General features: G+C 31.4%; 1 protein-coding gene across 1 annotated transcript in view; it reads left to right on the forward strand.

Annotated features, from left to right (window-relative positions):
- The window catches only part of LOC118179357 (platelet-activating factor acetylhydrolase-like), a 43,930-nt gene continuing 27,707 nt past the window's right edge, over positions 1-16,223 (forward strand). Inside the window, exons 1-2 of the mRNA XM_085820046.1 lie at positions 1-645; positions 11,039-11,147. Coding sequence (XP_085676172.1) covers positions 505-645; positions 11,039-11,147 — 250 coding nt within the window. The 5' untranslated portion in view covers positions 1-504. The remainder of the gene's footprint in view (positions 646-11,038; positions 11,148-16,223) is intronic.

Consider the following 16,223-nt stretch of genomic DNA (forward strand, 5'->3'; position numbering starts at 1 on the left):
TGGAATATTTTTGATCAATTAAAAATTCATTTTGAAGGTTTATCATTATGTTCCAGAAAAGAATGCTCGTAAAAGAAATTTCTTAACGTATCATTTGTTTTCAGAAATAGAAGTCATTTTCTCCGCTTTAAATTTGTACCGGCATATACAGAGACCGGTGTCGCAATATATTTTTTTAAAAGCAGAATTCTATGTGTTAAAAATTCTAGTTGATTTTATGTTCTGCCTAACGAGCATCGAACTACGCCGCTTTTTACTAGGTTAATCAGTCGAAAGTTGCAATAGCTCGTCACATCGTTTGGCCTAAGTGAAGTTGAGTAGTTTCACTCTCGTTCAAGGCCGCAGAAGTTACTCGGTCACATCAAAATATAAAAACTTCAGTGTTACAGGTCATCCCAACAGAGCGCGCTGCTCAAAAATGTTATAAATTACCCGTTGAATTTGCTGGAAAGAACATTTTGCAATTACCTTTAAGAGAGAGAAAAAGTAGAGCCAGCAAAAATAATGCTGACGAAAGGTAAAAAAATTCCAAGACAGATACCCAAACCAACGGGTCCTTACTGTGTAGGATGTACAGATATAATGACATCCTATTCTCCTGATGGTGTCTTCGCTAGGCTATTTTATCCAGCAATGCCAACAAAGGTAAGTTTCATTTAAAAATGTTGCTTTAACTTTTTAATAAATTATGCACACATTTAAGGAGAACCTCTATTTAGTCTTGCTAATATAGCTTATAATGTCTTGCAATTTTTTTTATTATTATTCAGATACTTTAACACATTATAAATTTCTCTAAATTTGGCATAAATTATGATATATATTAAATATTTTAAATAGTATACTTACATAAAATGTCAGTCAATATACAAACGACAAACTTTCGGTTCAATAAATATTAAATTGCTTACAGTTACGCTGCGAATTATTACTAAAACCAGAACTTCAGAAAAAAATAAAAATCTGAAGGAGTTCAGATTTTAACAGTCGCTCAAATGGGCTTTTTTTAAGTTTAATATGGTTTATAAATAGAAGTTATTGATAGAGATGGCCCAGGTAAAACAGCGTAACATTTTATAGGATATTAGATGAATAAGCATTTAGACTAGCATGGGAACGTTACTGATTTTCGGCATAGATAAAAAGTAAAAAACAAAAAAATAATAAAGATAATTCTATAAAGTATTTAATGCTTTTAATTAGGTATATCATGAATTAAATACATTTTTATTTAAATCAATCAGATTAAAAAGCATATATATATATATATAAGAACATTATTCATTACTTTTAAATAGTTTAGTTTGTTAATTAATAACAGCTAGATTAAACATGTCCTACGTTTCTGCAAATGGCAACAGACTCAAATGAAATGTGAAACAAGGTAAAATCGTTCTATTAAAAAAAACATTTTCCGAAAAGGAATAAATTTCGCATTCCAACAACTCTTCATTACATGTTGACTTGAACGAAGACTCATTTCTAATTCAAAAATGAGCTGAGATATTCCTAAATTAATAAATAAAAAAACCGGAAAGCTTTCAGATTTTATATTACACCCAAAGGGGCGTTTTTAACGTATATGTGTGTTACCTTTATTTATTTAATATCATATTCTTTGCACTTAAACTATAAATTTCAATTCAACAGCAATATCACAAAATAATTTTAAAAAAGATAATTTACTAATAAATAAAATTTAATAAAAAAATAATTTACTGACAGCATGATAGAAATGTCAGTAAGTTTTAAACTTTTTTACTTGTATTATTTAATTTTTTGAAATCAAATCTGGCTACTAAGTGATTTTGTACACAATTTATAACTGTGTAACTTATTTTTAGGTACTAAAATTTATTAGTAGAATGATACTGAATTATTATTGTATTATGTTATAAAGTAGCAATGCTATTAACACTGAGGGTGTCTTCATGAAATAGTTCTTTTGTAATTTATTAGTATTAAAAATATTTGTTTCTTTGCTAACTTGGAAAAAAAAAAAAAAAAACTGAAAGCTTTCAGATTTTATATTACGACCAAAGGGGCGTTTTATTTTAACATTTTGTGTATTACCTTTATTTAACAAATATCATGTTCTTCGCATATAAACCATAAAATTCAATTCAACAGCATTATCACAAAATATTTAAAAGGACATATCTTTAGAATTTCCTTTAGAGTTTACACAGTCTCTCGCGCTGGAGATAAAAATGTTTTCTTCCGTGCAGTGTTGCCAATGTTCGCTTTGAAATCGTTCAGTTTGTTAATCAAAATTTGTTCAAAGTTTTACAAAATATGTAAATAGATAATAAAACAAATTCGAAGATTTTACATCTTCCAGATGCTCATATTCCAGTGGAGGACTCTGTTATTCAGAATTTGATGTCTCTAGGTACCGTTGTTTTTTCACAGTGAGAGAAACATACTACATACATTCATGCAGATTCTTCATTATTTAATTTCTTTAAATATAATGCACTGCTCTAATATTTGGTGGCAGCAACTTGAAAAGTGAAACGCCTTTTATAGTGAATGCCAAAACGAAATTAATAGCTCTTTTGGGAAAATTACCCCATTGGGCTAATAATATTCTACACGAAGAAAAATTCAGAACTAAAAACGGGATTAAATACTGTTTAAAAGCGCTGCTCCCTCCTCCCACATACAAAAACGGATTTATTGAATATTGTTAGTCTAGAATATTTCATTATCCATTGCTATTTATTGAAACAAAGCTAAACATCAATTTCATACCCATTTTAAATGCGATAAAACGTATGATTTATTTAATCATTATCCGTTGCCATCTCAATGGAATAAAGGTAAACTTTAAATTTATTTTAAACCTAAAAATATTTCTAAGTATAAAATCAATACACCAGTTCGTTATTACAGTTTAAACAGTAATGCAATTTACAAAATTCTTATGGAAGTAAAGGAATAACCTTACTATCCACATAATTTTAATATGAATTAAATCTATTTGATGCTATAATATTTAAAACGTAACATTTACTGTAAATGTAAAATGAAATGTTAATTATTGTAATTTTATTTGTTGCAAAAAATACATTTCCATAATGGTTCGTAACTTTTGCTGTAATGTAAAACATCACCAAAATACTTTAATTTTGATTAAAAATTAGGAACCACGACGACAAAATAAGCATGTATATCCAGCTAGTTCTCTTCTTTTATTACAATTAGTATAAATTTAAGGTAGTAATATGCCTTCTTTCAGACAAATTTTCCTTTCTTATTTATTACACGCAAAACTGCTATTAAATTATACTCAAAGAAAACAGCAATTTTAATTATTATTTTCAGTGGGGGGAAAATCTCATTACTATTTTATACGTTTAAAAATATTTACTGTAGATATTTTTTGCTACTTTACTCATTATTAGCTGAATATATTGTTAAAAATTTGCAGCTATTTTCTTTTTCGTGATACTGCATTCAAATATTAATTATATTTGTAAAAAAAGGAACTTATTTCATAATACTGAATACTTGTTTATTTATTTTCCTACAAAATAAATATACATTTTACATAATATAATATCATTTTATTATAGCAGTACCAAGGGTTTGAAAGCAGTGAACAAGAACTACTTAATAAATCCTCAAAATATGTTAAATTATGTAATATAAAATAATGAAAACTGAAGCAAATATAATTTGAAAGATTACATTTGATGTCTTAAGATTATCCGGTATTCTATACAATTAAACGATACCGTGGAAGATATTTTAAAGTATAATTCTTCCTATTATGAACTAGTATTTCATTCAGTTCGATTTCAGCTATTTCTTCCAACTATTTCTTCACTTATGTAAATTCCCTATTCATCGTTTCTTCTATGTTTCAGGAATTAAAATCGCATTCAGTGTATCTGTCATAGAACTGCATCCATATATTCTCCAACTATGCACAAAATATAGAATAAAATTTCAGACTTCTACGTTTCTTAAGCTTGAAATGTTTCTTTCATCGTACAACGACCTGTTTTCTATAAAAATAAATTAAAAGCTAATAATAATAAATAAATAAAGTCTGTTACAAAAATTACTGCATTTTTAAGTCACTTAATTTCAAATAAATCAAAGGGAGAGAAATTCTTTTTTAATATTAATCCTATGTATTTATTAAGGAAGCTTGATTACAATTTTTTTTAAATTGTGGCTATTTTATTCTTAAAATATTACACACAATAAAAATTCTATACTTCTCGTTAATAACAAATAGTAATAAAAATAAAAATTTAGTATTAAAATTACTTAATTATTAGTTAATCAGTTTAATTTTATAAATATTCATTCAAAATTAATTATAATCATACGATCGAAAAATAGTTTCTACAGTAACAAGCAGTATGATTCCAGAATGTGTTATAGAATACTGAATATATATATATATTCAACAATGAAAATAGATAGGTAAAAGAATTTCAAAACAAGTATCCATAGTTTTTCTTCACCTGTTTTCTCTATGCACATGAGAAAATGAAAAACATGTTAAGTATTTTTGTTTGCTTAAGTGATGGTTGTTTGACTTTTATTAAGCAAGGAAGGGGCTCTTTGCTGAGCAAGAGATATCCTCCGGAAAGAATTTCTAAGAGACACTGGCTCGTATCAACATCACCACGGTGAATCCCACGAAAATATAGCCGGCTTGTGCATCGGTATCCTAAATCTGGCTATCACTGTTGACCGGTTTTAACCACCATAAAAGCTATATTTAGCATAAGCTTTCACCAAAAGCACAATATGTTGCTAGCTGATTTATGAGCAGTAAGAAAATTTAGCTTGAAGCTGTTTTTAATAAACTTATAAGACCTTCACAAACAAATAGATCCCATGGAGCTTCAGATTCGTTTCCTCCTCTGAATGTCCTGGGAATGTCTTTAGCTATAAATTCAATTAACTTATTCACAATAATTAAGTAATATGTATTAAAGGATAATTCTATAGAAAAGAAACTTTTCTGTAATGTCTGTAATGTTAAAAACTGCGAAATAAGCTTTCGTGTTAGCATTTTGAATATTAAGAGAAATTTTTAAATCAAATTTTTATTTCATAAACGTATCTTTTAGCAAACTCGAAGTTCTTAAATTTTCCTCACGTGATAATAGCATTCGCCGGAAATGAATGCAGATCACTTACGCTAGATCAAAACGATATACAACAAATCATCACAATGCAACTTATTTTCTTGTTTATTTGTTAAATCTCCTTTATTACTGCTAAGTATTTGAACTTTTATAATCCTGAGAACTGTTCTTGCATGGCTGCAGATGAGCTTTTATATGTGTTTGTAGTTCCAGAGAAAGTGCAAAAGAACGATTCAGTAGGTCACAATGGATGAGTAGTATTTTGCTACTTCAATGACTGCAGATGAATGTCAGTGAAGAGGAAGTTAAAGTGACTTATTGAAGTGCATGTCAGTATTAACCACCCCTGCATGTAGTTGGATGATTAGCAAAGCCGGCCACCACGAGTTTCAAATCCAGATATGTATCTGCACAGAAATGTTATAGTTATCATTGGTGCTGTATGAAAACCGATATTCGATGGAATACTTTATGGAATGCCGAAAACAAGCCGGCAATGTATGAAACGATTACCATTCCATACATTTCCTAGGCATTCTAGAAAATGCCAAATGACAAACCGGCGAAGTATGAAATACATCTCCGATTCATTTCGAATATCCATATTCTTAATATATTCATACATAATCAATATATTTAACACATTCATTCCATAATTCCGTACATTTAAATGCATTTTTTCTTTAATACAGAAAGGTATAAATTTTTTGTACAACTTTTTTCTTTACGTATTTTCAATAAAAGTTTTATAAGGTATTTTCTCCTTCCTTTCCACGTGCCTTCTTAGCGCAGTTGGGTAATACGTTCGGCTAGTGTCGGGAAGTCTGGTATTCGAATCCTGGCGAGGAAATATCGCATTTTTCATGTCTCCTGCTTCCCCCCCCCAAAAAAAAACTAATTACTCTAAGAGTTTTTTAGTGGCATTATTTTTCAAATTTATTATTTTCATTATTTTCATTTGTATTTACATCTTTTTTATAATACCCTTATCATGACTTTTCCATACTTTGCCTAAATGGTATTTGCCATTCTATATAAATTATGGCTACATATTATATACAGTGCCAAGAAAAAGCAAATAATAGTTCTCATACTTCATACATTGCCTAAAAATCCAGGCTTTCTATAGAATGCCAACATTTCATAGATTGCCGGTAACATATGAAGTCATGGATAAATGGGGGAGAGCAGCATTTAAAATATGTCGATCCAAAAGTCTTTCAGGATGTTAGCTATACAGAAAACAAGTGGGAGATTTCAAAATTAGTTTCCTCGATGTTTCTTGTTCATAATTTGGGTGGAACTGGACACCCTTGTTACTTAAATTCTTTGGTCAAGAGATAGCTGACTTTTCTGTCTTGATTGTATACAAGTCAACAGGAAAGAATAGGGATGATTTGACGACGAAATCAATTTGCAAAACGGTACTGGCATCTTGCACGTTGTTCACAGTTTGTCAAACCATGGGGCTGCTCGGCACCCTGATGAAGTTCAATATATGCCATAAAGAATGCAATTTTCATCAAGATATCACGTGAAGATCTTTATCTAAATCAATAGTTGCCAACTTTGACACACGTACTGTCGTTTTTATGAAATCGTCGGGATGGCGGAACATGCTTATGCTATGAAGTAAAGAATTAGATCGGATTTATGAATTTACGACGGGCTAACGATGATAGGATTAAGCCGTTGAATCAATACATTTTTTGTTGTTCTTGTTGTTGACTAATGCTCACTTGTCTGACTTATAGTCAGCCCAGGCCCATGAAATTCCTCGTGGCAAGGAGCGCAAGATGCGCCTGTCGTTGGCAACAGCCTTGAGCACCTTACAGGTGACAGTGCGATTTAGATCAGTTCCGCCACCAATTTTGATGGAGAGCACCCCGGGGGAGGATGTGTCCGAGGGTCTCTCAACCCTCTTCCCCTACTACTAACCTCTCGAGAAGACTTTCATATAAAATTAAATATGAAAAAATTAAATATAATAATATATAAAACACTTTTATAATATGCAACTTAATAATTATCTATAAAATACGCATTATAAAAGTGTAACTCCCATACAACAAAACTGACCGAAAGAGAGCGCTGAGTATTTCTTTATTATTAAATAACGAAGAATCTGTATCTCTGCATTATATGTATGTATGTACGTATGTTTCTCGCATTGAGGAAGAACAGCGTCACTTAGAGCTGCCAAATTTTGAACGCACGTAGATATCGATCTGAATATATGCACCCGAATTTTGGATTTCAAATTCGATTTTTAGTTATTTCGTATTTTCTGCGAGTTTAATGAACATGTGATCAGCGATTTAAAAGCTTCCTCTTGCTACATGGTAAAGTGTGAAATATTTCTGTTTTTTCGAATTTAATTAATAAACTCAGCGATTTAGAAAAAAACAAATGTGTTACCGCTACCCGAAGTAAAATATTTTTATCTTCCACACGGTAGTGTACCGTCGGTCAAAGCGTAAAGTTTTTAATTTTTCTTTCAGGTTTATTCTATTATTAACAAACTAAGAAATTTAAAAGTATTAAACGTAGATTCATTTCAGTGATTATTAATTACTAGCTAGTCTCGTGAAATTACATTATCAGAATTCACTAAAAGCATTAGTGTTACTTGCGTACGGATTCGTAATAAAATGAATGCACATAGAACCGATTATACCTTGATAAAATTTATTTTACCAAAAGAAACTCTTTACAGTTCTGGAACTTCCCCCAAAATTACTCGTTCAGCTCTTCACAGTATGACAGAACATAATCAGTGGTTACCACTTCAAACTACTAAGGACGTGAAACACAACTCAATGCAAAGCGCATCCAAGGAGCGAAGTTCGCAAGGAGATATCTCAATACTTAGAATTCAGTCTTAACTAACAAGTAAGAACTCACGTTCTCTCCGGTCTTAGTTATAAGGTTAAAGTTACGGCACTAAGGGATACGGTTATAATTACTTATAGAGACCAGTTACAGTTATTCAATTACAGTAGCAATTACACATATACAGGGACCGGACGAAAATATCGCCAAATGGTCTCCAGGTTTGTTGATATTTGGTGATTTCTCGCCAAATTTTGGAACAAAAATTACTCACCAAAATTATCATTAGCTTGGCGATACTAGCTCGCCAATTTAGCGAGATAGCCATTTAGTTCGATGTTAAATAGAATCGTTCCTGTAATCTTATTTTTCTGGCAGAGCTTGGCTTTTTCAAGCATTTCATTTTACATTATACAACGATACTATAATTTCAATAAAAATATTTACATATATACAAAATTTGTAATATATTTTTATAATAACTATTTTAGCCAGACAAGCGGCTAGTCTTACAAAACTTTAACAATTATTTTTCAGCGTAGAAACTGAGAGCAGCAGCAACAAGAATTATTTACTTATGTTAATACATAGCCGCATTATTTTTTTTAAAACCTTGTTATTTTATTTCATTAATTAGTTAATAGTCAAGAACTATTTTAGTACTTTTAAAATTCTATAAAAATCTAGGCGGTGCTTAGAAAATCTTGTCACAACCCGTAATGCTTAATTTGCGGCTCTTCATGACCATATGTATGTATTGTCAAATATGAAGTCTAGCTATAGCTGCTAAACAGAGCGTTCTAAAAGTTAAAATGAGTTTCTTAAAATAAACGAGAGAATTTTATGAAAACAATTTTAACCTAGCTGGAGAGTGAGGTTAAAAGTTTCTGTAAAGGTAAAATTTGATTATTATACAGTTTCGTAAAAGAGAAGTTCCAATCAGTGAAATATTCTTCATTTTCATTATTCATTTATTAAGTTAAACAGAAAATTTCCATGCCTTCGCGTGCAAAATTCGAAAAAGTATACGTAATTAATGTTGCCAAAGATGAGTTAGATATTAAATAACGAATGCATTTCTACCCATTATAGAATCATTTATTAACTATAAAATGGAAAACATTTCATTTGTCGTTTTTTTGCCAAGTTTGGTCGAAAATATCAAATTCAGATTAGAAAAGACACAGAAAAGTGATATAAGTCAATACATTCATTCTGTCTGTTGCTACGAATTCCACGCGTCGAGATACAAATTTTTGTATTTAATTTATTAAAGCATTACCGTTAATGAATTTCTTCACTAAACGGAATAATTTTTCCAGGAGGAAAAGAAACGAAAGATTAGATTTTATAAGAACTTTTCCATGCATTGAAACTATCCTCCTTAAAATCTTTTACTTTATCTTGAGGATATTTGTTATTGGGCACACATCTAAGATCAGAATTTAAGGAAACCAATTCTGTAATAACATTTTTCGAACAACTCATATCAAGTAAAAACGGGACAACGAATTCGCTTTCTCTCACCTAAAGTAAGAAATAATTTATGCAGAGCTTCGTTTTTTATTATATAGCTATTGGCGCGGCTGGCTGCCTAAAGACATAAAAGAAAAAAATATAATGCTTTTAATGAGTAGGTTCTTTAATTTCACAGATCCAGTTAAAAATTAATGTTAACGTTAATAAAGAACTGCGTTTATTCCTTTTAAACCGCTTAGTTTATTAATCAATAACTCGCAGATTAAATTTAAAATAAAAATTAAATATCTTACGTTTCATTAAATGGCAACAAAACGGAAGATAAAAATATTTTATATCAGGCAGTGGCCGCTGAGTTCTTTTATTAAATTTGACAGGCAAATACTTTACGCTTTGCTGAATGGCAACAGATTACTTTTAATTCGCTGAGGCCTTTAATTAAATTTTAAAAACAAATATCTTACGCTTTGCCCGGTGGCAACACCTTACTTTTAAATCATTGGGTTCTTTTATCAAATTTGAAAGACGAATATATTATGCTTTGCAAGTGGCTATACTTTTTAATCGTATTAGTTTGTTAATTAGGAATTCATTAAATTCGCGCAAAATATGAAGTTAACAGAAAACAAATTAAAAATTAAAAATTATGGATGTACATACGTACGTTCGGGTTAGAGAACTATGTGTGTTTAAAAGTTGCTGGTTCAGGATGCTGCCATTTTTCCATAATACAGGGACATAACATATAAATTTTTCATTATTTTATTATAGGGATTTCTGTAGATGTAGCTGAAATCTGAATATATATTGCAATTTCATTATAATTATAATGATATTTAGTACAAATGGGCTTTGTCCCTGAATGACTATTGTTTCCGTTTTGCGATTTTGCGTCGGTTCAGTATAAATGTCCGTTTTACTCTTCAAACTGTTGCCACCAAATGTTAGAGTCGTGCAATATATTTGAAGAAATTAAATAATGAAAAATCTGCATAAATTTATGTATATTTCTCTCATTGTGATAAAACAACGGTACAAAGAGCCATCGAATTTTGAATGACGTAATCATCCTACAAATATGGGTATGTGGAAGCCCACATTTGAAATTTGTTTTATTATCGATTTCATATTTTGTAAAACTTTAACGAATTTCTGATGAACAAACTCAAGGATTTCAAAGCGAGCCATGGCAACATTGTACAGAAAAAAAAAACATTTTTATCTCCAGCGCGCCAGTCTCTGCATCGGAAATTCTAAAGATATGCGCATTTTAAAACTATTTTGCGATATTGCTGTTGAACTGAATTTTATGTTAAGTGCGAAGAACGTGATATTTAATAAGTAAATGTAACACACAAAATGGAAAAAAAAAACGCCCCTTCGGACGTAATTTAAAATCTGAAACCTTTCAGAATTTTTTTTTTTCTTGTTCGTAATTTTGCATATTTTTATATCAACCAAAATTTATTATCTATTGCCGACTTAAATTGATATATTTCTAACCTAGTAGAAATCTATGCAAATACAAAGTGGCATCTTTAATTCATGATATTACACACAGATCTGATAGGACATCTGACTCACCAGCTAATGAAAATTCTTTCATTATACAGGATTCAAGGTCACCGGAATGGTTGCCTCATGCGAGCTATCTAGAAGGTTACGCCATGTTTTTCAAAATGTGGCCTCCCTTGTTCTGCAAGTACTTTCCTAAATTTGTAGGTAAGTGCCATTGACTTTCAGTACTGTCGTGAGAAATTCAACGGTTGAGTAAATGTAGTTTTCCTTAAAGTTCTTTTTCATGATTTGGCAACACTGTATTTTTCAAGTTTATGTTTAGAATAAATATTAATTTCCTCACGGACTGGAGGAAACGGCGTTTGCCAAAGTCCTCATCTCCTTTCTTCTTGCTTAAACTCAAGATTGCTACAATGTTACAAAATATTAAAAAAGAATGGCGAATATACGCCATGTTTTCATACTAAGGTGGATTGGCTCTTTTATTTTGATTAAGTGGGTTTTCTGCTTTATTTTGATTACTTACTCCTTTGTAGTCCAAAGGGATTTGAATCCCGAAGGACTATTAGTTTCGTTTTGGCATTTTGCGTCGGACGGATAAATGTCGGTTCACTTTTCAAACTGTTGCCATAAAATGTTAGAGTCCTGCATTATATTTGAAGAAATTAAATAATGAAAATCTGCGTAAATGTATGTATATTTCTCACATTGTCATAAAATAACGGTACATAGAGTCATCGAATTTTGAATAACGTAATCCTCCAACGAATATGAGCATGTGGAAGACCAAATTTGAAATTTGAAATTTGTTTTATGATCGATTTCCTATTTTTTAAAACTTTGACGAATTTTTGATTAACAAACTCAAGGATTTCAAAGCGAGCAATGGCAACGTTGTGCAGAAAAAAAATTTTTATCTCCAGCGCGTGAGTCTCTGTATCGGAAATTCTAAAGATATGCTCGTTTTAAAACTATTTTGCGATATTGCTGTTGCACTGGATCTTATGGTTTAAGTGCGAGGAACATGATATTTCATAAAGAAAGGTAACACACAAAATGTTAAAAAACGCCCCTTTGGACGTAATTTAAAATCTGAAACATTTCAGATTTTGTTTTTATTTTTTACTTTTTTTTTTTTCTGGCGGAGAACCGACTGAATGAATGAAATTAGGACAGAGTCTCGTAACAAGTATGATTTCTACAATATCGGTCTTAATTGTATATTTGTACAATATCGGTCTAAGTTGGTATATTTGTACAATATCGGATGTGATTAAACTTGCAAATGAAGTACAAATTCTAAGAATTTCTAAAGTCCCTATAAACTACAGCGAGTCATAAAAGCGTACTCCGGCAGTACAGGCTTTCAGACACTTTTTTGAAAGAGTAATTAAATTTCTAATTTACACGAAATACTTTTATTAGATGCCATATCTTAAACCTGTACAAAATCAAAAAATCTTAACTCAAAATAAAGTGAAATAAATATTAAATTTTATACTTTTCGTGTAAAACGAGAAAGTAATGTTCAAAAAAGTATTTAGGCAAACAAACGTATTAAAAAAAACTATAAAATTCGTTCTAATAATGTACTGGGATTTCTTTCCTTGTCGTGAATTCACTGAATCGTCTAGGCTTGGATTTCATAAGATTTTGAATTTTTTCTCATATTTTTCTTGAGCTTTCCTCCAAGACCATTTCTTTCGGAAATTCGGTTTTTAGTAATTTGGTCGGTACTTACGTATTATCCCGTCGACCAGCCAAGTAGTGCGATTTAGCGCCAGTTATGGATAATCGTACCCTTTAGAATTCCGTAGTAATGATTGGCGACTGGCAACCGTTGCTGAAATTTTCATCAACGGTCGACAAGATAGCATGTAAGTGCCATTTTTTCTTACAAATGCCCGCAAATATGCTGAATAAGATGGAGGTCTGGGCTAAATACAAGCGTTTGGATTACATAGGGATAGGTACATAGTTCGCAAATCTAATCGTAATACTTCGGGTCAGTATCTTGATAAAGCTTAAATGCGACAATATGTCCAATTTTCTGGGTGCTGTATTTCTGATTCTGTTTAAAAATATACAAATATATAAAATTATCTGTTTTACCATCAATAATATGTAGAATTTAAAAGTCGCAAGTGTTCATATACACTGGTGTGCAAAAATTAAGGACGAAGTCGAAAAATTAGCATATCAGAAGACTGCAGGGTGGTCGTCTGTTTGCACGACGCCCTGTACGGTGTGTACCTCTAACGCCTGCCCATCGGAGAAGGCGTTCTCTGTGGTGCCGGGAACACCGGAATTGGAGAGACAATGAATGGGGACGAGTACTCTTTACAGATGAGAGCAGATTCAGTCTGAGTAGTGATTCTCATCGCATACTCATCTGGAGAGAGCGGGGAAGCCGCAATCATCCCTCGAACATCATTGAAAGGGGCAGGTATGGAGGTGGCGGTGTTCTCGTTTGGGGAGGCATCATGCTTGGTAGTCGTACAGACCTTCACATCTTCGACGCAGGTTCAGTCAACGGAACCCGTTATTGTAACGAGATTCTTCTTCCATGTGTGCGTCTTTTAGAGGCGCTATGGGTCCGCAGCTCCTTTTCATGGACGACAATGCACCATGTCATCTCACAGTAGCTGCCGAACAGGTCTTAGAGAGTGAGGATATTGAACGTTTGGATTGGCCTGCACGATCTCCGGATCTCAATCCCATCGAGCATGTATGGGATTTTCTAGGCAGACGCTTGGCAGCTCGTACCTTACCACCAGTAACGATTCCGGAGCTTCGATTGGCGCTGCAAGACGAATGGGCAGCAATGCCTCAACAACTCATTGACACCCTCATTCTCAGCATGGGCAGACGCTGTGAAACCTGCCTAGCAGTCAGGGGAGATCATATCCCCTATTAAAGACCGGATGTTTCTTGCTGGACACCCATCACAGGGATGTTTTGGCCTTCAGTCGCATTGCACTCCATGCTACTTTTTCAATAAAGCTTTTTTTTTTATCCTTCTGATTTCTCTTTTAGTAAGTGTTGCTTACATTTCTCATGTCCTTACGTATTGGAGATCTTACGGTATTAAATGTGTTGATTTGGAAAGCTTTTGTACAAAGTTATATTGAAAAAACTGTCTCGTCCTTAATTTTTGCACACCAGTGTAGCTCAAGACTATCTGGCTACCTCCACCATGTTTTACTGAAAGGGTAAGATTCTTCATTTAAAGTTCAGTGTTAGGTTTTCGTTAGATAATTTGCTTTTAATCACTGTCAAATTATGAAATTTACATTCATCTATAAATATAGCTTAATTCTAAAAATTGTGAGATTTGTAATACAAGTCTTTAACCAGGCCCTTCGCTTTACCGAGAAATGGGTTTCTTCTATTAATTTTGTCATAAAAGTTATATTTTCTTAAAATATTTCTAACAATAATGCATTACTGGATTTACTAAATATTCGTTGGGCTTTTTAAAGTCAATCTGACCTCGCTGGTTTTAGTATTTTAAATAACACTTCTAACTATATGCTTTTCTTTGCATTCAGCGAATCGCCTTGAATGCCTATTTACAAGCAAATTTAGTTAACGTGTTTAAAAATTAAATTGAACAGTAGCTATTATTTTAACTTCAACAGTTCAACTATTTTCTTCTCTAATTTTTCATGATTCCAAATTTAATCGTACCAAAAGAAATCTCAATTTCCTCGACCTTCTTTAAACTAGTAGCTCCTAAACCTTAAACTCTACTTTTTCTCAGCTAAGACTCTTTCTAAGGTCCGCGATTCGATTCCCGGCGAACGCGTTGCATATTTTTCATCATTCCTGCTTCTAAAAAATAACCTAATGGCTCTACAAATTTCGTGTTTAAAGTATTCAAAAGATGTCATTTATTCTTTAGTGTTATTTAATATTATTCCTCTTAATATATTTAGCATCATATTTAGACACAGAAAGCAATGAAAATATGTAGTTTGAGAAAAATAGCTTAATTTTTATCACTAAATGTTTGATAGTGTCCTGTGCCCTAATACGTTTTTGAGTCACCGTAGATTCACGATGAAGAAAACCATCAGGGGTGATGTCACTAACGTGGCGTAGGATTTTAAAATTTTGAAATTTTAAGCTGCTGATAATTAATAATATTTATAAAAATAGTTATTTGTATATGCGTTTTTTTTGGCAGTAATATTGAATTTATAAAGAAAATTCGAAAATAACTTTAGCAATTTAAAAAAAAAAATAATTAATCTATGGACTAAAGAAAACGTTAGGCAAATATTCTATTTCTTGCATAAAAAACTTCAATAAGATATTCTTTTACGTTAAAAAACTTATTGCTTAATATATGTAAATCATATGTTAAATATCAGGAGCAAAACTGTTTTATTTAAATGAGAGCATTAGAAGTTAAAACTGATACATGTATCTTTCCAGTGACATAAAGAGAGACAGAGATTTTTAAAGTAAGATTTTAGAAGCTGTTTATTAATGCAAATTTTTAATTGAAAATTTAGAAACAGTTTTTATTAATGCAGATGGACATCTGAGTTCCTTCCTGTGTTTTAATTAATATTTTAAAATGTATACTACACAATGTATTCAATGTAATGCATAGTTAAAAACAACAAAACGAAACAAAAATGCTAGCGCTTTTTAATTGTACATAAAAAAAATTCTACAAAGGCTATTAAAAATGAATTAAAAATAAAACTTCTGTAGTGTTACAATTTAAAAAAACATGTCATTAATTACGTTTTCGTTTTCTTTTAGGTTTAACAAATTTGCTTTTCAATTCATCAATAAAATTTTTTCTAAATCAAACTGCTTTGGTTTCATAAAGATATTTAGTATCAAATATTTAAAATTGAAATGCTACTTTTCTATCCAATTATTAAAAACATGGCATGCAAATGTACATAAAAACATCATAATTACGTAAATAAAATATTCTCCAAATAAAAATTTTTCTTAAAACTAAAGTGTTTAAAATTAATTCACGACTGAAATATTATTATAGGGGTTCAAACATTGTTATACAGAATATACGAACTTACTTAAGCACAAGCCAGTAATACTGGTCACGTGTATTACTGCCTCTTTGGATTATCAGAATTACTAGATTATTGTGCAGAATACTAGACTTGGTTTATTTGATCATGGCAAAGCACGCGAGAGCTATCTGCCTAACAGGAAGGATGCCTTCGTGGACAACTAAAGGAAACTCGCTCGTATTCACGTTACACATGGGGAAAAACATGAAAACGTCCATGCAGC

Source organism: Stegodyphus dumicola, chromosome 7 (genome assembly GCF_044657685.1).
Source record: "Stegodyphus dumicola isolate Sdum_Otavi_A_Nest chromosome 7, ASM4465768v1".
Taxonomy (NCBI): Eukaryota; Metazoa; Arthropoda; class Arachnida; order Araneae; family Eresidae; genus Stegodyphus; species Stegodyphus dumicola.